We start from the raw sequence: 23,103 nt of genomic DNA on the forward strand, positions 1-23,103 counted from the left end.
TTTGTTCACTCCAACTCTGGGTACCTTACAATTAAATGACCCTTTGCAGTCTTCCCACCTCCAGTCTTTTCAGCCCCCTAAACAGCAGAAGAAAGAGTAGAAACCTCAGTGGAGTTGTACAAAGAGGTACTTTCTCCTCACCTTCATCTCCCTTTACCTTAATGGATGATGTTATTTACCTGTCACCCCCATTAAGGCACTCAGTGACAGATCTATCTGATTGAAGGTTGACACCTTTAAATATTTGGAGACTGTAGAATGGTAGTAATTTCGTTAATTTAAACCAACTTTTCTTTTTTTGCTTCACTTTATACATGTCTTTAAAGTATTATAAAATATTGACCAATTTTAAGTAAGAACAATAAAATTGTAATATATTGAGCATTCTCTGACAGACTAAGCCTCATGTTCAGAATTGCCGGAGTTCAAACATTTTGCTACTGCTTTGGGCTGTCGGCTGTCTTTTTTTTCTTTTTTTTCTTTTTTTTTTTTTTGAGACACAGTCTTGCTCTGTCGCCCGGGCTGGAGTAAGTGGCACAACCTCAGCTCACTGCAAGCTCTGCCTCCCGGGTTCACACCATTCTCCTGCTTCAGCCTCCCGAGTAGCTGGGACTACAGGTACCCCCCACCACACCCGGCTAATTGTTTGTATTTTTAGTAGAGACAGGGTTTCACCGTGTTAGCCAGCATGGTCTTGATCTCCTGACCTCGTGATTCACCCACCTCAGCCTCCCAAAGTGCTGGGATTACAGGCGTGAGCCACTGCGCCCAGCTGCTGTGGGCTGTCTTAAGAAGTAATGCCCGATCTCCTGGAGTCTAGACCACCCCTCACTACACTCCTACTCCTAACCAATTGAATGAGAAATTTATTTCTTGCTACAGGGGCCTCTAAGTTTCAGCATTGTGAATGGTAAAGTGGGACTGGAGCTGTGAGGTGTTGAGGCTTTGAGACAACCCCCGAGCACATCTGACTTAGCACCTGTGTAGGTGTAGAAACGTATATGCCTGTACACCCTCTCCTTTTGAGAGGGCTTTTCTGTTGTGTTGGTGGTTCCCTGTCCCCAGTTTATTCATCTTCTAACTTCAGGGTGTTTCTGTCTATTCAGCGATTTAAAACTCTTATGCTGTTTAGTGATATGAATTTAAAGCCTTTATAGAAGTCCAAACCATGCAAGTTCATTCAGATACATTTCATAAATACCTGCTTACCTAAAGGCTAAAAACTGGCATGCTAAGTCTGGTTTTGTTAACCCCACATTCCTAGCCAGGAAGAAAACAATAGAGCTTGTTGAAACTAACAGTGAACTTATAGAAATGCAATTTCACATCCTGTAGAAATGTAGTTATTTCTCAGACCTTATATTAATGTATTTTTCTAGGTAATATGATTATCTCATCATAACTTTCTAGTTAATAATGTCTAAACTTTAGATGTTGCTTATTTATTAACTAATGACACAAAAAGCCTGCATGCTTTCTTAAATTAATGATGCAATATGAAATTTGGTTTGGACAAATGACTCAGCTAATTTAACTTCTTCATAATTTTTTCTTTTGCCTTTCTCTGTGCTTTCAAGACTTGATAATGCCTACAAATGTGTATCATCTTCTCTTAGGGAAGTAGATTTAGCTGAAATATTTGTACAAGCTGTTCTTGTTTTCTCCAGAGGAAGGTTGCATAAGAGAGTTTCAGTCAGTTGTGAGGGTGACCCATTTTCAGGTCATCAACAATGTAATTACTGTTGAGATGTGCTTTAAGCATTCGGAAAGGTTGTGGCTCACTTAGAAAAGGCAAGGATTCCTTTTTGAGTTGCATAGATAGGTGTAAAATTATACAGAAGGGCGAGGAGGTAAGATAAACCCAATCTCAACATTCTTTTTAAATCTTGCACCTGTTGTATCTGGGTAGGTGTACTGTTCTTCCTGAGCCAAATTTTGAGCTTTTAAACAATCAACTGTACAAATTTAGATCAAACATCTTTAATGCTTGGATCTTGGAATTTTGCAGTGTCTGTGTACTTTGTTCTATTTTGTGTGTTTGTGTATGGATGTATATTTTAATTGTATAAATGACCCATATCCATTAGAATAATGTAAGAAAATCTGTAAGCCAAAGTAAAGAAAAATCAAAATGTCTCATAATCTTATCCTTTAAAGGGTGTCATTATTTACATTCTGGCATATGCTCTTTAAGACATTTCTCTCTGAGGCCGGGCGCGGTGGCTCAAGCCTGTAATCCCAGCACTTTGGGAGGCCGAGACAGGCGGATCACGAGGTCAGGAGATCGAGACCATCCTGGCTAATGCAGTGAAACCCCGTCTCTACTAAAAATACAAAAAAAAAAAAAAAAAAGACATTTCTCTCTGAATATTTAAATATATATTCAGTATAATGTGATATGCTCATCTTTGGGACACTCTCCAAATATAGTTTTAGAAAGCTCTCAGTAGTTCCATGATTGCATGAGATGTCCCTTTAAAACAATTTGCATCTGCAAATGAATGGGTATTCTAAATAGTGGCATAGCTACTTTTTGGAAAGAAAAAGAATATAAATAGACACCTTAGGAGGTTATGAACTTACTCTTACAATGCCATTATTGTTTCAAACACTTTGAGCTCTTTTTTTTTGGAATTTTACTTCTGTTTGAATATCATAAATGATGGCAAATATTGATGCTTTGAAGCTGGATATGAATTTTTGAAATGACTAACAGTCATTTAAGCCCAAAGAATAAGGTGAATGGAAAAACGAGTAATATCAATTGGGGTATAAAACTGGCCCTCTAGGCACATTGAAAGAGTAATTATAAAACTCCTTTAATCAACTATAACATCGCTGAATATTTGCATAGTTTTCCAGAGAGACTGCTTTGAAATGAATCATATTTTAATCTTTTTCTGATTTACTTGAAAATTCAGACTTTTATGTTTTTCATTCAGAAACATTAGTTCTTAGAGTGCTTAGCAATGCTGCTGGGTGTTACTGTATAGGAGTTAGGAGAGTGTGATTGGTCAGTGGACTGGTTATCAGGACAGAAGTTCTGGCCCTGGTTCTCCTTGACCATGAGAGAGATACTCAGCTGAACCATTGTTTTCTCTTCTAGAAAATGAGATACTAGAATTAAATGGATTCTGCATGTTTGATATGACCAGTATATTAAAACTCGGAGTACCTGGCATCCTGCTGGACATGAAGAAGGTTGTAGAAGATCTTTACTGGTTAGGAGAGAAGAGGAACATAAATAAAATACTACGTGTACTTTAATGGCATGGTTCCATTGTTTTTTAGGAGAGGTGTGAGTCAGCACCTCAATTTAGAAGATAGAGTGTAAGGAAGAAATAAGTTTCTACAAGAAAGATTGTCTTCACAAAAGCTTCAGAGTTGTCGAGGTGTGCATGAGGACTTTAGAGATACTCATTCAGAACCCCAAGTAATCCCCAGTTCATGAAGATTTTGTTTTATGCAAAGAAGTTGCTGCAGAGACTGCCATAGCTCACACTTCTCCGGGTTCACAGTTTTTAGCCTTTGATACTTGCACTGAGCTATTAAGTGAAAGCTTTCACTAAACAGACTTGCAGTTACAGTGTGGGTGAAATAAAGATGAATGATCTCATAGAAGAGGGTAATATAGTATAATTTTTAATAAAATAAGCAGAGGATACAAAATGGTTTTATGTCTAATCCAAAAGAATGCAGATTAAAACGATAGTACAGTATATGATTTGTCAAACTGGCAGATAAAACAGTATTGGCAAAGGTATTATGATATAGCCAGTCTACCACTATGTATTGCTTGGTAAATATTTTATATCCTTCAAATATTTTTATTTAAAAAATTTAAAATTATCTAAAAAAAATTTAGCAATCTGCACTGTCAAAAGAATACGTGAATTTTAGTGTTATAATACCTAAAAGTCAGAAGCAACCTAAATGACCCAGTCTGTGATAAAGTAGCTAAGTGATAGTACATCTTAGTGAATAAAATGTTTTACGGCCATTACTCATGTTTTAACACCCTCTTCGAAGGGCTGCACAGGAAAATCTTTTTTTATATATTACAACTCTAATGTTTTCCCATGCATTTCACATTTGAATGCCAAACTATTGATGTTATCCATAGCTGTTCAGTTAAAGGAAACTAAAAGCATACTATTCTGTAATTTCCAAATAGTCTACAATGTTTGTTTTTATTACAAAAGTAAGTATTTTTAAACATATTGCAAATGTCTTTTGACTGTCCTGTCTGCATTATTGTCTGAGTCTACACTTTGCTGTCTTTTGCTTTAGAAAGCCATCAGGCTCGGCCAGAATTCCCCCCGGTAGCTTGCTTAGGACCTGCCTGACCCACGTGTTTCCCGGCAGCCTCCCTTCTTTTTTTCCTTTAAATTTTAATTATGTGTGTGTGTAAGTGCACACACAGTTTTCCTTCCTTTGTTTTCTACTCAGAGTTTAGCCCATCTCAGATACTGTCTTTACACACAACTTTCTTCACTTCTTTCTTCCCCCTTTTTCTCTTCTCTTGGTTGGTTACCTCAAGTACTTCTCACCTTTTTCTTTCCTGCCTGACTCTTCCACTTCCCCCTTTCCCCCTTCCCTTGTTCCATTTATCTCTTCATATAAACCGAAAAAGGCCCCTCTTTAGAGCTTATAATCATAATGGGAATACTTTTGATAAGCCTAAGCCAAGGAGAAAAAATATAAAAGTCTTCTAATAAAAGATACAGGGCCGGGCGTGGTGGCTCACGCCTGTAATCCCAACACTTTGGGAGGCCAAGGCGGGTGGATCATGACGTCAGGAGATTGAGACCATCCTAGCTAACACAGTGAAACCCCATCTCTACTAAAAATACAAAAAATTAGCCAGGCGTGGTGGCGGTTTGCCTGTAGTCCCAGCTGCTCAGGAGGCTGAGGCAGGAGAATGGCGTGAACCCGGGAGGCGAAGCCTGCAGTGAACCAAGATCGCGCTACTGCACTCCAGCCTAGGCAACAGAGCGAGACTTTGTCTCAAAACAAAAATGTGTGTGTGTGTGTGTGTGTGTGTGTGTGTATACATACATATATACACACACATATATACACACACATATACACTATGTGTATATATATGTGTGTATGTATAAATTGTGTGTGTGTGTATATATATATAATTAAATTCAGGGCTTCTAGCTGTTAAACATCTTGCAACATCCAGAAGTTCTCTTCTGGATCTATTATATTCTCCTTCATATCATACCTACTTTACTTAAACACTAGCATTCCAGATAAAATTAAGACGTTGTCATTTTATCTTACATTTAAATGATTATTGGCTACTATTAACAGAATTGTATCCTAATTTCAGATAGAACTATAGAATATTTTAGAATCTTTTGTAAATAACTTTAAGAGTAAAAAACTTTAAGGAACCCTGTCATCATTTATACTTCTTAAAATATAGAAAACTGTGTTATAAGATTCAAGTAACAAGTTTAGAAACCAATTTGTGAAATGCTACCAATCTGTATCTACGTATTTTCAGTGAGGAGGACCCTCTATTAGGAGCAGGCTGTATGCATTGCATCTGGGTTGCAATTTGATGATACCAAAGCTGGGAAGGTAAGAGAAATGAGTTGAGAACAGGATTCTGGAGGAACTGCTGAATGGTTTGCTGAGCGTTGGTAGAATGGTCAGGTACAAAAGCAGCAAGCTCGGGCTGCCGTAGAACTTGATGTGAGGCCAGGCACAGTGGTTCATGCTGTAATCCCAGCACTTTGGGGAGGCTGAAGCGGGCACATCATTGGAGCCAAGGGGCTCGAGACCAGCCTGAGCAATATGGAGAAACCCCATCTCTAAAAAAAAAGATACAAAAATTAGCTGGGCATGGTGGTGTATACCTTTAGTTCCAGCTACTTGGGAGGCTGAGGTGGGAGAATCACTTGAACCCAGGAGGCAGAGGTTGCAGTGAGTTGAGATAGCGTCACTGCACTCCAGCCTGGACGACAGTGAAACTGGTCTCAAGAAATAAAAAAAATTAAAAAAAAAAAAAAGAATTTGATGTCAGTGGCATGAAGCAAGAACTTGCTAGACCCATTTGAGTAAATGGAGACAAAATGGAAAAAGTCACGGCAATACAATAGTTAAAATACTCTGAGCTGGCTGGGCACAGTGGCTCACGCCTGTAATCTCAGCACTTTGGGAGGCCAAGGCGGGCGGATCATGAGGTCAGGAGATCAAGACCATCCTGACTAATACGGTGAAACCCCGTCTATTAGCCGGGCATGGTGGCGGGCGCCTGTAGTCCCAGCTACTCAGGAGGCTGAGGCAGGAGAATGGTGTGAACCCAGGAGGCAGAGCTTGCAGTGAGCCAAGATCGCGCCACTGCACTCCAGCCTGGGCGACAGAGCGAGACTCTGTCTCAAAAAAAAAAAAAAAAGAAAATACTCCAAGCTATACTAGTGGCCTTTAAAATTGGGTCAAACTATCAGGATGGTTCAGGTTGCCCTGTTCCACTAGACTAGACAGCCTGTCAGAGTTCCTCTTGAATTTCCCAGTCTGCCATAGGTTCTTAGTTGAAAGATACTCTGATAATCAGTGTGCCATAATTTTTTTTTTTTTTTTGAGATGGAGTCTTGCTCTGTCACCCAGGCCAGAGTGCAATGGCACCATTGCAGCTAACTGCAACCTCCGCCTCCCAGGTTCAAGTAGTTCTCCTGCCTCAGCCTCCTGAGTAGCTGGGATTACAGACATACGCCACCATGCCCTGCTAATTTTTGTGTTTTTTAGTAGATACGGGGTTTCACCATGTTGGCCAGGCTGGTCTTAAATGCCTGGTCTTAGGTGATCCACCTACCTTGGCCTCCCACAATGCTGAGATTACAGGCGTGAGCCACCGTGCCCAGCTGATAATTTTTTTTTTTTTTTTTTTTTTTAGCTCATGCAAGTGATAAAGGGAGCTGTGTTAATCTTTTTCATTGTCAGAATAGTAGACTGTTCTGGCATTATACATTTTTTATTTCACTCTGGCCAGAAATGACCTGACACTATTTTTGGAGTGGAGGTTTATAATATGGCTTGACTAAACTAACTATAGAACTTAGACTACCATTTTATTTTATATCTTCCTAGATGGAATCATTCTATAATTACTCCCTCAAGAACTAGCATGAGTAACTTCACTGAGCAGTATTTAAGCAGGGGTGGGCCAGTATTTGGAGTAGAGAGGAGTGTATCATTCACAAGAGGTTTCAGATTAGTCATTTAACAAAGGCCTATTTGTACCACCGTCTTTTCGCAAATAAAATGAATTCTGGGACTGGGCACGGTGACTAACGCCTGTAATACTAGCACATTGGGAGGCCGAGGCAGGAGGATCACTTGAGGCCAGGAGTTCGAGATGAGCCTCACCAACATAGTGAAACCCCGTCTCTACTAAAAATACATATATATATAAGTAAGCTGGGCATGGTGGCACGTGCCTGTAATCCCAGCTACTTGAGAGACTGAGGCAGGAGAATTGCTTGACCCTGGGAGGCAGAGGTTGCAGTGAGCTGAGATGGCGCCGCTACACTCCAGCCTGGGTGACAAGAGTGAGACTCCGTCTCAAATAAAATGAATTTTGGGGCTGGGGAGGCAAAATTCCATTAAGATCACCTATGTACTTCTCTAATAACTGTGGTTATGAATTTAGACCTGTCCCAAACAGTTATATAATTGCTACTCTGTAGTGATCTATATCTTTTTTTTTTTTTTTTTCCTGATATGGAGTCTTGCTCTGTCGCCCAGGCTGGAGTGCAGTGGCACAATCTCAGCTTACCATAACCTCTGCCCCCCGGATTCAAGTGATTCTGCTGCCTCAGTCTTCCGAGTAGCTGGGATTACAGGCATGCGCCACCAAGCCCAGCTAATTTTTGTATTGTAGGAGAGATGGGGTTTTATAGTGTTGCCCAGGCTGATGTGGAACTCCTGACCTCAGGTGATCTGCCTGCCTGCCTTGGCCTCCCGAAGTGCTGGGATTATAGGCGTGAGCCAGTGTACCCTGCCAATGATAAGTATCTTTTGAATTCCAGTAGAGAAGAGAAACAAGTTTCTAGTAAAGAAGGTTTTTTAAAAAAATAAATAGAGATAATGCTATGAGAATATAAGCCACTGTTAAAAGTTCTTTTACTGGTGTTCTGAAAATGACATTTTTCAGGATAGATTTTTTAAAAAATTATGTCTGGCAGCTGAGACTTTGGCTATGGCCTACATCATTTCTTCTAATCAGTTTCACAAATTTAGTGGATACCTACTGCGAGCTGGGTGTTATTCTGGGTGCTGTGGATGCAGAAGTGAACAAATTGCTCTCTTAATACTCTATGTTCTTTTGGAATGAGAAGATAAAGCAAAATTTAAAACTTCTGATAGCAGCCGGGCGCAGTGGCTCACGCCTGTAATCCCAGCACTTTGGGAGGCCAAGGCAGGCGGATCATGAGGTCAGGAGATCGAGACCATCCTGGCTAACACGGTGAAACCCTGTCTCTACTAAAAATACAAAAAACTAGCTGGGCGAGGTGGCGGGCGCCTGTAGTCCCAGCTTCTCAGGAGGCTGAGGCAGGAGAATGGCGTGAACCTGGGAGGCGGAGCTTGCAGTGAGCTGAGATCCGGCCACTGCACTCCAGCCTGGGCGACAAAGCAAGACTCCGTCTCAGAAAAGAAAAAAAAAAAAACGAAACTTCTGATAGCTTTATGCAGAGAATTAATGGATAGAATAGGTACCTTGGATCAGATATTCAGGAAGGGTCTGACAAAGTAAATTTAAGCTGAGACTTAAAAAGATTAAAAAAAAAAATTAAGCCAGCCGTGATCCTCCAAAATCAGGGGTAAGAGCTTTCCAGGCAGAAGAAATTTTGAATACAAAGGCCCCAGCCTGGAAAACTGTGTAAAATGTGAGGTGTATGACACAGGGGCCAAGCGGCAGGCAGGGTCAAGTTCACAGACCGCTTTGTAGGCCAGGTTAAAGGCTCAATTTTCATTTTAAATGTAGTAGAAAGATTACATAGTCTTCAGCAGGGGAGTGAAAGGTCTCATTTTGTGTTTTAATGATCATTCTACTGCTGTGGGGCAAGAAACAGTGACGGGATAGAAGCACAGTTATAAAAGCTTTTGTAGCCAGAGATGCTGGTGGCTTGGACAAGGCTGCCAAAGTCAAGAAACTTTGTTCTAGACATACGCTGCTCTGAAGAAATGTGGCTCCGTTAAGGAAATCATCCAAATGGGGGTGGAAGATAAAGGGATGGTCTGTTGTTTGTTTTTTAAGACAGGGTCTCATTCTGTTGTCCAGGCTGACCTCCAGTGGCGTAATCTGGGCTCGCTGCAGCCTGGACCTCTGGACTCCAGGCATAGGCCACCACGCCTGGCTAATTTTTTTGCATTTTTTGTAGACATGGGTTTCACCATGTTGCTCAGCCTGGTCTTGAACTGCTGGACTCAAGCGATTTGCCCGCCTTGGCCTCCCAATGTGCTGGGACAGCAGGTGTGAGCCACCGTGCCTGGCCTGTTTCTAATTTTTAAATGGAAGATTCTGAAGGATTTTAAAGTGCTTATTGTAGAGAGATGTTTAGAAAAGGGAGAGCTTGGTGATGCTGGAGTTGGGAAGAGAATTGCAGGAGCACCACCATTGAGAAGGAAGGAGAGAGCAGGATCGGAACCCAGAGGCCTGGTGTTTCAGAGGAGGGGAACATTTGTGCAAGCTGTTGAGGCAGGGAGAAAGAGTGTGTGTGCAGGGAGGAGTTTAGAAATTTTTATGGAAAATGAGGGATCCTGCCAACTGACTTTCATCTTCTCAAAGAAAAGGGACATGGCTATTTAGTGAAAGAACTGGAGGAGAGGGTTAGGGGAACAAAGGGAGAGAAAGAAAGTAGATTTGCAGGATCGTGGTAAAATGTAACAGTCATGGGAGACTGGGGGAGCAAGCCACTAGAGAAAGGAGAAAGGAAGATTGTAGGTGATGCTGAGTCCATGAAAGGCTGTTGAGCATGTTTAGATAAATTGGTATATATTTGTTTACTTATGTCTCTCCTCCCTGCCAGCTCAGTAGATGTGAACTCCATGAAGGCAGTCCCTGGGTCTGTTTTACTACCACCACCTCTGTCCTCCCAAATACTCACTACTCAGGGCCTGATACATTGCCCGTTCTGCAGAAGAATATTTGTGTGAGTGAATGAATGCCTACCTAGTGGCACCCTCAAGTCCAAGTTGAACAAATGTGAATGATGCTTCCGGTGGTAGATTTGCTAGATGGGCATTTTGGAAGGGAGAGGACAGGAGATTTGCAGAGGGTTGCTTGAGAGTGAGGATGGTGATGGCTCTTAAATCTTAAGCTGAGTAAGAAGCCAGTGAAGATAAGAGGGCTGGTAGGTGGGAAGAAAATGGGAGGATCTGTGGATTACATTTAACAGGTGAAAAAAATTAGTGATTCCTGGGGTGGGAAGCTTTTGGCAAGGATAGGAGATTGATTGGTAGGATAGGAGATGTCTGAATTTGTGATTGGGAATGTTTTGTAGCCAGAGATGCTGGCTACAAAATAACAAAGGTCAGGGTATGTCCTTGGGAGCATGAAGTGGAATGGAATAGAAGAAAGGTCATTGAGGAGAAGCTTAAGAAACAGGCCAGGCACAGTGGCCCACGTCTGTAATCCCAGCACTTTGGGAGGCCGAGGCAGACGGGATCACCTGAGGTTGGGAGTTCAAGACCAGCCTGACCAACGTGGAGAAACCCCGTCTGTACTAAAAATACAAAAATAGCTGGGCACGGTGGCACATGCCTGTAATCCCAGCTACTCGGGAGACTGATGCAGGAGAATCGCTTGAACCCGGGAGGTGGAGGTTGCAGTGAGCCGAGATCGCGCCATTGCACTCCAACCTGGGCAACAAGAGCAAAACTCTGTCTCCCCCCCGACCCCAAAAAAAAAGAGAGACCCGGGTGTCAGGAGTATGGTCTGTATTGTCACCAAAAATGACAGGAGTTGGGGCAGAGAGCAACTTGGGGGCCAAGCCAGGTGCTGAAGTTCTCAGTGAGAGAAGCCAGTGGTCAAATGGTCCCTTTTAATGTGAAACCTGCCGTGAGCAGGCTGTAATGTCTAAATTCATTTACCTGCATCTTGCTATTAGCCAGAGTAAAAATAGTACGGTAGCTTTCCCACTCCCTTCCCCAGGCTGCCACCTCTAAGGATAACCCTGCTTTTGCATGTGCTTGTTACTATCAGAGGACTTGTCCATTTCTTTCTTGAAGTTGACTGACGCCGGTTTTAATTCTGCCTTTGATGGCTCATTATTATGTAATCTTTTCATTTACTATTTAAACTTCCATCAAACTTGCTGCCTAGGTTAGTTCCTACTTTGTATTGGATGACCTCTAGCTTTTGAGCTGGTTATTCTGACATCTTTTTGGCATTAAATCTATTTTTTTCCCTTTAGGATTTGGTGTCATAATGAAAACAAGTATTTTTGGCTTCCTTTTTCTTTAAACTGAAATTCTTTTGGAAACAACAAAAGCAGTGTCTTAGTTCTTTCTAAAAACCTGTTCACAGTTTGAGATTTGCTTATATTCCTGGTGTTGGTGAAAACTGTGTTGTTAAGTGGAAGTTTAGAGATTATGACATCCAATTTGCCTGATTTTAAGGATGGAAAAAAATGAGGCTGAGATGTATGACTACTAACTAGTTGCAGAGTCCGTCTTCTGGCTTCCAGGTTAGTGTGTGTGTGCTCGTTTTTTAACTATACCAAATGCAGTCAGGATTTTTTTTTTAATCTAATTTTTGCTTGCACATCAAGAAAGGATGGTCTTTTTAATAATAAATATGGGGCACATGTTCTCAGGACCTCCTGGGGCTGTGTCACAGAAATAATAAATATTAAAAATAAAAATTATAATTGTATTTTCCATTTCCAGGGTGACAGAGTTACGGGAAATGTATCTCTAAATCATAATATCCTCTCATGTTCTTGACACTTGTAAGAGCATTAAGAGATGGACACATAGGGTAAATATTAATCAGTTTTAGGATGAGGACAGCAAGATGAAATTACTTGTTCGTTAAACTTATTAAGCTAATTCTAACATTACTGCATGGTTACTGTATGCCAGTTACTGTTCAGATGCTTTACCTATATTAACTCATTTAATCTTCACAATTAATGATGTATAGATGCCATTATTTAACCTAGTTTTAGGAATAAGGGAACAGAAAGGCAAAGAGATGAAGTAGATTGCTCCAGAGGCTCACACAGTGGCATTTAGGCATTCTGACTGGAGCCTAGTCCTTTTAAAAAATGTATTGTTATATCAGTTACACACATTTTTGGGGTACATGTGCTATTTTGGAACATGTATGCAATACGTAATGATCAAATCAGGGTAATTGGGATATCTGTCACCTCAAACATTTATCTTCAGCTCTAAAAGAGTGGTAGAGAGTTGTAGTTGGGTCTTGTGAGTTCAAGTCCAATGTGTTCTGTACTGTATTGTCTCTGACCATGAAAATAAATACTGCCTGATCCCAACAGTGTGGTTATATGAACAACCAAGTGATCAAAAGATAAACTATGGAAACAAAGCAGAAGTTAGTCTCCCAAAAATGAAACCATAGGAAAATAGGCCAAAGGTTTTTGTAATCCACTAGGTTGGTAGAAGGGTTATGCTATTGAAGGATAATAACACTTCACCTGTTCTTAGTTATAAATGAACTTTTCTTATCCATCTAGCCCATTCCTCAGACTCCATATTATCAGAGAGAAAGGAAGAAACAGAAAAGAGGACCCCTTTTTGAGTTTAGCTCTCCTGAACACACACAGGATGAGTTCAGAAGTTCGTATGACACAGGGCATTGAGAGTGAGCTCCTTGCCTGGTTCCTCACCCGAGAAGAGACCGGCCCAGGTCCATCTCTCCTGAGTAGGAAAGGCTCAGCTTTCTGAAGAGATTTCTACCTGGGCACAGGCTGCCTTGGGCAGGGCCTGGCTGTCTGAGGTAAGATGAAAATCTATCAGATTGTGCAGTACTGCGCACAGCTGGCCAATGGCTGTCACTAGTGGAGCTGGCAGCCCCCCCCCTCCCACTTACTCAATTGGAACACCCCAACTCTGGTCACCCTGTGTGCTAGGAACAGAGATCCAAGTTATTACCCTTAAATAATTTGTAGTCTGAGATACTGCAAGGGAAGATGAGATTCAGTCTTTAATAATAATATTTTAAACAATTATACTGACTCAAAAAATAGAATTAATCAGTTTGGTTGTGAATATTCTACTTTATGTGGGCAGTTGTTGTGAAGATAGACAATCAGAATAATTTAATGTATTTACTTAACTGTTTTCTCACAGGAATTCATAAGCTTATAATTAAATTGCATCAGCCACAGCTGCCTGAGCCACCTTAGTCTAGGCTCATTTTATCCCTGGGACGTAGCTGCTGTTTTGGCCTTTGGTGCTCTTCACCTGTTTATCATAGGGTGGATTTACTTTGATTCACAAGTCATTTGTCTAACCTCTCATTTTGTCAAGATAATTCCAGGTGAAATTTCTGGTGATTGGCCCAAAGTATTTCATCTACCCACAAATTTGATCATTATCCTCTCAAATAAAGGGAACAAAGATGGAAAATAGGTGAAGCTTGGCCTCATTTATTTACATATTGACCCCAATGTCCGAAGTTACTCAGAAGTGTGTACAACTCTATATAGACCCCTTCCTGGAACTGGACACAGAGGCTGAAATAAAAACCAGTTTTCAGCATGACTTAGCACAATGTTATTTATGTTCGCTGCCTATTAGCCTATGGGTCATGAGATTTGTTATTCTAGAGCAGTTGAGTATTGGAGTGAAACAAGCAAAAGCAAGGCTTGTTTTTCTATTGTAATCTGTGCTTTTTATTTTTTAAGGTATATGATAATAGTTTTACATCAACTAAGTGTGATCTGGATTCCTTCTCCAGAATTATAAATTACCTAATTCCCTTCTGCTAAAAGATGCAGGACAGAGAGGGTAAGCTTTTTAGCTGGATATTTATTCCTGTTGTACGATCCTCCTTACCCCCTTTAACGAGTGCTAGAACTACGCCAGAGTATAACTGTCCAAAAAACTTAAAGGAGTTCTGATTTTTATCTGGTCAAATCACTGAAATATGTCATTAGAAAATGCCTGGTAGTGGCCGGGCACAGTGGCTCACGCCTGTAATCCCAGCACTTTGGGAGGCTGAGGTGGGTGGATCACGAGGTCAGGAGATCGAGACAATCCTAGCTAACACAGTGAAACCCCATCTCTACTAAAAATACAAAAAAATTAGCTGGGTGTGGTGGCCGGTGCCTGTAGTCCCAGCTACTTGGGAGGCTGAGGCAGGAGAATCACTTGAACCCATAAGGTGAAGGCTGCAGTGAGCCGAGATCGCACCACTGCACTCCAACCTGAGTGACAGAGTGAGATTCTGTCTCAAAAAAAAAAAAAGAGAAAAGAAAATGCCTGGTAGTGAATAAAATCTTAAATCATGTAGATTAAAAATAACCTGCTGCTTCTACTTATGTTGCCATAAAAGCAGTTTTCAAAATATGTTCTCTTAAAATATCTTGAAAATAGTTCCTGGTCTAATGGAAACAAGTGTTGGGAAAATTCTCTTGTTGCAGACATATTCATTAGTGTGATGATAGCATTGCCAAAAGGAAGGAGAACATGCCAGGGCCAACACACACAGTCCTGAGAACATTCCTTCTCTGAATTTCTGGCCCGTTCTTTCTCTGTCTCCCTTCTCCTTGTCCAGGAGCTCCATTGTTGGCATCATTATCCAGAATGTAAATGGCTTTGCCAGAAACACTGCCCACAGCTTGTCTAAGAACAAATGTCAAGGAGATATGCTCTTTTCCATGTATTTGCTTTGGATATTTTTCTAACAATTAAAAAAGCCTGAGGGTCGGGTGCAGTGGCTCATGCTTGTAATTCCCCACACTTTTGGAGGCTGAGGTGGGTGGATCACTTGAGGTCAGGAGTTCAAGACCAGCCTGGCCAACATGGTGAAAACCCCATCTCTACCAAGAAATACAAAAATTAGCTGGTTGTGGTAATCCCAGCTACTTGGGAGGCTGAGGCAGGAGAATCTCTTGAACCTAGTAGGCAGAGGTTGCAGTGAGCTGATAGTGCACCACTGCACTCCTGCCTGGGTGACAAAGTGACCTTGTCTCAAAAAACAAAAAAAAACCAAAAAAAAAAAACTAAAAAACACCTGGTATTGGAAGAGATCATTTTAGTTTAGAAAGTAGGAAGTTTCTTGATAGAGTTGGTCTGGTTGTGTTCATTCCTCAAAGGCAAGATTGTAAACTGTTTCTGCCTACTTTGGAAGAGTCAGAGGGTTTGTTTTGTGGCTCTTTAGGGTATTTTATCATGTTGGTGGTTTTGTATTCTTTAGGAAATTCCTGTACTTAAAAATGCTGCCTTACAGAATTAATTTCCTTTAAGGACTTAACTCTTGGATATTTCCCCTTAATTCCTCTGTTCTCAGAGTGCTTGCCATTGTTATTAAATGCCAGATTTTTAGAGCTGATAGGGCCTTTAGAAACAGAGTAAGAGAGGAGAGTTTGGAAATCATATAGTTCAACTATTTGTCTTCATAGGTAAGGAAACAGACCCCACGAGGTGCAGTGCCCAGGGCCTGCAGTTGATGAGTTAGGGCTAGAACCCACGTCCCTGTTGAGTACTTTGCTCTTCGTGGTGTGATTCTGCCCTCTGTCCTAGTGCTCAGATGATGTTCTATACTTAGCAGGGGCACTGGAGACTGAGCTCCAAACCATTTATTACTAAAGTGTATGTTTACCAAGTCCTTTTTGGTTCTGTTATTTATTCCTGTACTCAACTAAGCCAAATCTAGATTTAATTGAAAACTGTATAGACACTGTTAATTCCAAGTGTGCTCTTCAGGCCATGTCCAATGAGGGAGGCACCTTAGTCTTTCAGAGACCATTTTGATAAACATTTAAAGCTTACCATAGTTATTTTTTTGACTTAATACCTTTAAATGCCCCGTGGCATCCGATTGTTGAAGCGTAATGCCCTGTAGGATTCCCATTTCGTTTAGGTTGAGATCTGCCATTCCCCAGCACTCAGGTGAGCTGATTGAGCTGTTCTCCAACTAACCTATTTTAGGACACAAGCTATTTGTTAAACAAGCCAAGTATGTGAATATGTCACTGTTCAGGCGCTAGTCTCAGTGGCCCCCCATCTCCCTTAGAATAAAAGCCAACGTCCCTAAAAGGGCCCCGAATGCTGATCACCTCTGTGACATCACTTCTCATTTTCTGCACTTTCTCAAATCCCTTCAGTTTCAGGAAAAAACTTCAGAGCATCAGGCAGGCTCTTAATGTACTTTGCACTTGGCTGTTCCCGCTATAGAGACCTTCTCCTCTCCTCTTGGTACCAGGTGGCTCCTCGTTCACCTCCTTCAAAGCAACTCACCTTCTCAGCAAGTCCCTTACTGACCATCTCATTTAAAACTGCCACCCCGCCCCAACCTTTCCATTTCTGTTCCCCTCCTCTGCTGTGTTTTTCTCTATAATGCTGGTGACCTTCTAATGTAGGACTTATTTTTTCTAAAGACCTCTCCTTACAGGTATTTCCCCTTAAGTTCTGTGTTCTCAGAGTTCTTTGAGTATTGGTTTTAGTTTATTTAAATGAAAACTTCCCAGTGCTTCTCATCTGTAGCCAGCATTGGGAACTTTTGCCATAGACGTGCTTCATTAAGTGTTAGTTTTGAGAGTTCTCACAAAGGCAGAATTTAAGTATCAAGAACATATTTTTAATTCTTAATAGTAGCTTCAAGCAATGTTTTTCATATAGTAGGACCATTCTCTTGCATTAAACCACATAGTGGCTCAGCATTGTTCCCTCCTCATCAGAAAGCTTCCCTGCAGTAGTGATAGCAGCATGTTCCTGTATATAACTGATCTTGAGGACCATGCACCTTATAACCTGAGGTTCCTCTGATTTTAGGGGGAGGATAATGAATTTGTATTATTTGAACAAGAGTGTTAAGATATGAGTTTTCAAATAAAATGGTTAGTTTTACTGACTTTTTCTTAAAATAGTGCAGCACTAGTTAATGTTTGTATAATTAAGTCTATTTTAGAATATTTGATTCTATGTATAACTTTTTTTTTGGAAATGGAGTCTAGCTCTGGCGTCCAGGCTGGAGTGCAGTGACATGATCTGCAGAGGCTCACTGCAGCCTCCACCTGCCAGGTTCAAGCAATTCTCCTGCCTCAGCCTCCTGAGTAGCTGGGACTATAGGTGTGCCACCACATGCCCGGCTAATTTTTGTATTTTCCATACAGATGGGGTTTCACCATGTTGGCCAGGCTGGTGTCAAACTCCTGACGTCAAGTAATCCGCCTGTTTTAGGATTCCAAAGTGTTGGGATTTCAGGCGAGAGCCACTGTGCCCAGCTGATACTATGTATAACTTTTTATTTGAAAGTTTTTTTACTCTCAACTATTAAAATTACACATTGTAGAAATGTCAGAGAGCCAAAAGTGCAAGTAGAAATAATGGGAGAATCTCTCAAAGATGACAGCCATCGACACCTGTTTTCTAACCTTTTCCTATTGCTGTGGTCCTAGTTCTGTTCAGGTGTGATGAGATTTGAACAGTGCAGTGGAGAAAATCCTACCACCACTAAGAATTCTGCACTGTTAACATTTGTACTTACTTTCAGTTTCTTATTTATGTGCATATGTTTTAAACAGAGCAAATAATATACAAGCACATTGTCCCTTTTTAAAAGGAATATATTAATAGTGTAAAAAAATAATATACAAGCACATTGTCCCTTTTTAAAATGAATATATTAATAGTGTTACATAAAGTCTTTTTTTTGTTTTTTTTGAGACAGCTTCGCTCTGTCGCCCAGGCTGGAATGCAGTGGCGCTATCTCGGCTCACTGAAACCTCCGCCTCCTGGGTTCAAGTGATTCTCCTGCCTCGGCCTCCTGAGTAGCTGGGACTACAGGCACATGCCACCACCCCCGGCTAATTTTTGTTTTCTTTTTACTAGAGACGGGGTTTCACCATGTTGGCTAAGCCGATTTTGAACTCCTGACCTCAGGTGATCCACCCACCTTGGCTTCCCAAAGTGCTGGGATTACATGCGTGAGCCACCATGCCCGGCCAGATAAAGTCATTTTTAACCACTGTTTCCCGTTCTGTTCCCTATTCCCATCATGACCCCAGCCCTGGTGCCCTAACTGAAACCATTACTTTTGCAAATTTGGTACATGTTGGTTCAGTACAGTTTTCCTATACTTGTTACCATGGAGAATAGGTAGTATTGCTTTGTTTTAGTTTATTAAATAACCTCAGGCTGTAAATATAACATCCTGCAACTTAAAAACACAAACCTTAGCTTTAGATGTATACAAGTTGGTACACATTGATCTACTTCATTACCCTTGGCTATGTAGGACTCAAGTAGATGGAGGTACTCCCCTTTATCCAACCCTATCCATTGACAGGGTTGAATTTGACTCTTGGCTTTTATAAATAATACTGCAACAAATACTCTCATGGGTCATCTGGGACATGTGTATTAGTATTTTTCTAAAGTTATATAGAATTTTTTTACCCTAATTTTTCTCCTCTTAATACCAAGACATGAACATTTCCCATTATTAAAATGTCTTCATAAACCACATGCTTCTTAAATCTAGACTAATTTTCTTAATGAAAAATTAATATTGGACACAAAGCCTTTTTTTCATCAGAGTAACTTAAATATCACATGGGCCCTCTTGATTGTGGTAGATAGAACATTATGCTGTTTCAACACAGAGCATTTAAAAACAAAAGCTAAAAGTGTGAGTGACTAGAGTGGTCTAAGACTGGACTACTTGGACTTGGTATTCTTATCTCCTGTTTTCTAACTCAGGGGAAGTTTCTCAGGTTTTTGGAGACAATCTCTGTAGCACCTCACTTGAGGCTCCTCCAGTGCCATTTCTCTGCATCTTTCCTGACTTCCTGTTTTATTCCCCCTACTGTGTCAATACTTTATTCAGATTGCAGTTATTTATTGGTGTCTCTTGTCCCACTGCCACAGTGACCTCCTCAAGAATAGTGAACTGTCTTATTTTTGTACCCTGTCCAAGCACAATGCCTGCAGTGTAGGCATTGTGAATGCCAAGCTGAATGAATGAGAGAGAGACTATGGGGATGGGGGTGAGGGAGGGTGGGGGTCGGAGATAGTGGTGGTGATACTCACCCTAATAAGGAACTTCAGATACTGAAAGTGTGGAACAGAATGAGAGTCCTAAAAGGAAATGAAGTGATAGGGATGACAAAATGACACCTTTGACAATGGATCTCTGCTTTAGAATATTGCCATTTGCATATATACTGACTGATTGAATCTCTGGTTTTATTAATTTCTCCTTGAAGTTTAAATGGCCATATAACTATTAAAGTGTGTACCTGGTTTGCTAGGAAAAGTTTTAAAAACTTAAACCTCCAACAGATACAGCCAACTTAGAGGTTGTTTTTTTTTTTTTTAAAATAAACTCCTTGCTTCATTTCTTGGTTGCCCCAATTTTAATCAAAACTGGGTTTCCCTGAATGAGTGGACTAATGTTAAAGGAAATATTTTGGTCACTGTTCTTATGAAATCCTTTGTGGTTTGAAGTGGTATTCCTTTAGCATTTCAACAGTTTCATTCATGTTCCGCGCACAGTGTAGCCAAGTGATACCAGTAAGTGAGCTTCAGAAGGAGAAGTTCAAATGCAGAACCTCCAGATTTAGAGCTTGAACAATAAAACTTCTGGGAGGGAGAGTCAGACTTTTATCATGACACTGGTTATGAACCATTTAGTAGTATAATTTATCTTTGGGCAGTATCTTCATAGCTCAGAAAACAGTTGCTTTAATGATTATTTTGTATAAGAAGCTGCATTTCTCCCAGCTTGCTTTTTTTGTTAATAGAATGCCGATGTATTCTAAGTAATTGGAGCTATCAGGAGAATATAATGTTTATCAGTAACCAAAGATCTATGGTTGAAAGTAGTGATTTATAAGTATTAGAAATACTGAAATTGTTTCCAGTACTGAAATACTTTTAAAAACTAATTGTTCTCTGGATACTTTTTGCTGCTAATTAACATCTCTTTTTACAGGATTCATGAATAAAATTTTCCATCCCAACATTGATGAAGCGTAAGTAACTATTTTAAAATGTTTAAATTTTAGCAGCAACTGCTCTTAATTAGCGTTTCTCTCTCTGTTATAAAAAGCCTCAGTTATCGTTTTGGACCTTATCAGGAGTTAGGACTGTATGAATGGTCATGTAAATGATAGAATCCAAAGGATATGAGGTCCTCAATACCTTAGTTCACATTCTGCTATTGTACCACTTAGTCTTTTCCATTGTCGTGACTGGGTCCTTCATTTTTCTTGTTATCCAGCAAACAGTAGTAATATTCCGCATCTCAATTCTCTTTGTGTAGACACAATTCAGAGATGTGTTTTCAGTCTACGGATTGACTGTTTTCAGACCTTATAGTATTTTCTCGATTCTTGAGAGTAAGGCAAAATGACTGTAGATTCAGTTAATGAATCTTATTTATTCCTTTCTTTCCTTCTAATATTTTATTAATGATACTTTAAAATATTCCAGCATATCCTGTTTTATACTTCTAGTGCTGTTTAGAATGTATTATTATTTGGGACGCGGTTTTAATTTGTCATGGCACTAAGTTTTGCTGTCTCTCACAAGCATATCTAACAGGTTTTTCTGAACCCTGTGTGAGTAGGTTGTATATATACATACATCATGCCCCTTAGTCCTTTAATATTATTACTTTGTTGTATCAGTTATCCTAACAAGGATATTCTCTTATCTGTCCACAGTATATAGTTGTCAGATTCAGGAATTTAACATTAATGCAACACTTTTTATTTAATCTACTGCCATACTCCAGTAACTTACTTTTTAGCACTTTTTTCTTTCAGTAAAGGATCCAGTCTAGAATCACACATTACATTTAGTTGTCAGGTTTCTTTAAACTACTTTAATCAGGATTAGTTCCTCAGCCTGCTTTTTTCTTTTATAAAATTCACATTTTAAAATAATATAAACCCATTATTTTATAGATTGTTCCTCAATTTGGGTTTGTCTGATGTTTCCTGTTCATTAGATTCAGAGCATGAACACGCTTAAGGCCAGAAAACTACAAAGTAAGATTGTATCTTTCTTGGGGTATCACATTCAGAGACATACAAGGTCTGTCTGCCCCTTGTGTTCTCAGCACCTGGTTCAGGTGTTGTCTGGTTTCTCCATTGTATAGTTATTATTTTCCCCTTTCAGTCTGTAAGGTGACACTTTAAGACTTTGTACTATTCTGTTTCTCATCATAGTTTTCCCCAATTGGGATTCTTTTTTTCACAGATCTATTAAAAGTATTTCTCTTGATAAGTAAAATTAGTTGCCAGATACAACTTTCTAATTTTTAAAAACATGCCATTCTTTCCATCTGTTTCAGGTCAGGAACTGTGTGTCTAGATGTAATTAATCAAACTTGGACAGCTCTCTATGGTGAGTTTGGCCATGGAATATTTTTTTTGGAGATGTTGAGACATTGCCTTAAAAAATGTTATTTGGCTTTTCTTTTCTGGTTTAAGATGTTTTGTTGGTAATGGGAAGGGATTTTTGAGGGACCGACTGGGAAAGTTTGATCAGTGGAAAAAATATTTTCTCTTAAGTACAAATATATCAGTTTAGCTGTGGAAATTTAAAATGATTTTGTGAGATTCCAAACTTAAGGTATAGTGATACAGGTGCGCACACACGAATACGTGTGCAAACATATGTATGTATTAGAAGCACATAATATATGTATTTTAGTTTTAGAAAAAACTAAAACTACTTAGGAATGTCCCTCTGAAATGAGAGAGAAATGATATAGTAAGAGGTTTTAGGGGATCATCTTTTCAAAGGCCCAAACTTCCTTATGAAGGAAGAGTAATTTAGCCTTACCTTCAGTGCTGAAATTGACACCCCATCTCCTACAGGGAATCAACAAATGAATTGCCCAGCTCTGCAAAGTACTATGCTGAATATCACAGAGAGTTATAAAGAGCATCAGGCCTTTCCTCCTTATCACCTGGTTGGGGAGCTGAAAATATTTTAAAATATAGTCGTCCCTTGGTATCTGCAGGGGATCAGTTCCCAGACCACCAGCAGATACCAAAATTCGTGCTTACTCAAGTCCCACACTCATCCCTGCAAAACCTGCTGACATGGAGGGCTAGCTGTATTTATTGAAAACCACATGTGAGTGGACCCATGCAGTTCAAACTGTGCATGGACCCATGTTGTTCAAGGGTCAGTTGTATATTTGAAGTTAATTAGGGATACAACAAATAAATTTATTTTTCCCTCCACTTGTCCAAATCTCAGGCTTCGTAGAGTCTCCCTACTCCAGTGCTCCTACCCCATGTACTTCTGCTGCTTCTCCAGCTGGAAGTAATCTCTGGATACTGTTACATTTTCTAGCTCCTTTTTTTATGGCCCACTTTCACTTTCTACTGTGTATTTGTTGTTTATGCCTATTTTTTTGTGCTACTAGATTATTTCCTATCTTAAGGGCTATCAGGTGTATGTCTGATTCATCTGGAAGGCCCAGGATTCTTATCACAGTGCCCTTCACCAATATGGGTTGAAAGAATGAATGGTACAGGTAACAGTTGCTGAGAGGCACAAGAAAAGAAGGGAAAGCTCAGTTGAGGCTGAGCTTAACCGGGGATGGCTGCTTCTTGTTGAAGACTTGTGTGACCTTTTAATGGTCTGAGGTAGATAAGACTTCTTAGTCCAGCCACAATTTGCAAGTTACCTTTGCCAGATATCCTTGAACTATGTTGGTAAATGAGAATCACAGAGAAAGGTTGGTCAGCAGCAGAACACAGTTAATCCCTGCCTCCACCTGATTGTGCCATTCAAAAATTATTTTCTCTACCTGGAATGTTCTCCCCTGATCTTTGTGTGGTTGGCACCTTCTTCACTCATCTCACATATCACTTCCTCAGAGCAGTTTCCTTTCCCAGCCATTCCATCTGAAATGACACCCCTCTA

General features: G+C 40.2%; 1 protein-coding gene across 7 annotated transcripts in view; it reads left to right on the forward strand.

Moving 5' to 3' along the window:
- UBE2H (ubiquitin-conjugating enzyme E2H) overlaps positions 1-23,103 on the forward strand; it is a 119,423-nt gene that overhangs the window by 70,481 nt on the left and 25,839 nt on the right. For 6 of the 7 annotated variants that reach the window (XM_011995871.1, XM_011995873.1, XM_011995876.1 and 3 more), the window contains 2 exons: positions 20,150-20,189; positions 21,515-21,567. The exons of the other annotated variant lie outside the window; for it this stretch is intronic. In XM_011995871.1, the coding sequence (XP_011851261.1) occupies positions 20,150-20,189; positions 21,515-21,567 (93 nt within the window). The remainder of the gene's footprint in view (positions 1-20,149; positions 20,190-21,514; positions 21,568-23,103) is intronic. 7 annotated transcript variants of the gene reach the window in all.

The sequence above is a fragment of the Mandrillus leucophaeus genome, unplaced genomic scaffold, assembly GCF_000951045.1.
Source record: "Mandrillus leucophaeus isolate KB7577 unplaced genomic scaffold, Mleu.le_1.0 Scaffold5, whole genome shotgun sequence".
NCBI classification, from domain to species: Eukaryota; Metazoa; Chordata; class Mammalia; order Primates; family Cercopithecidae; genus Mandrillus; species Mandrillus leucophaeus.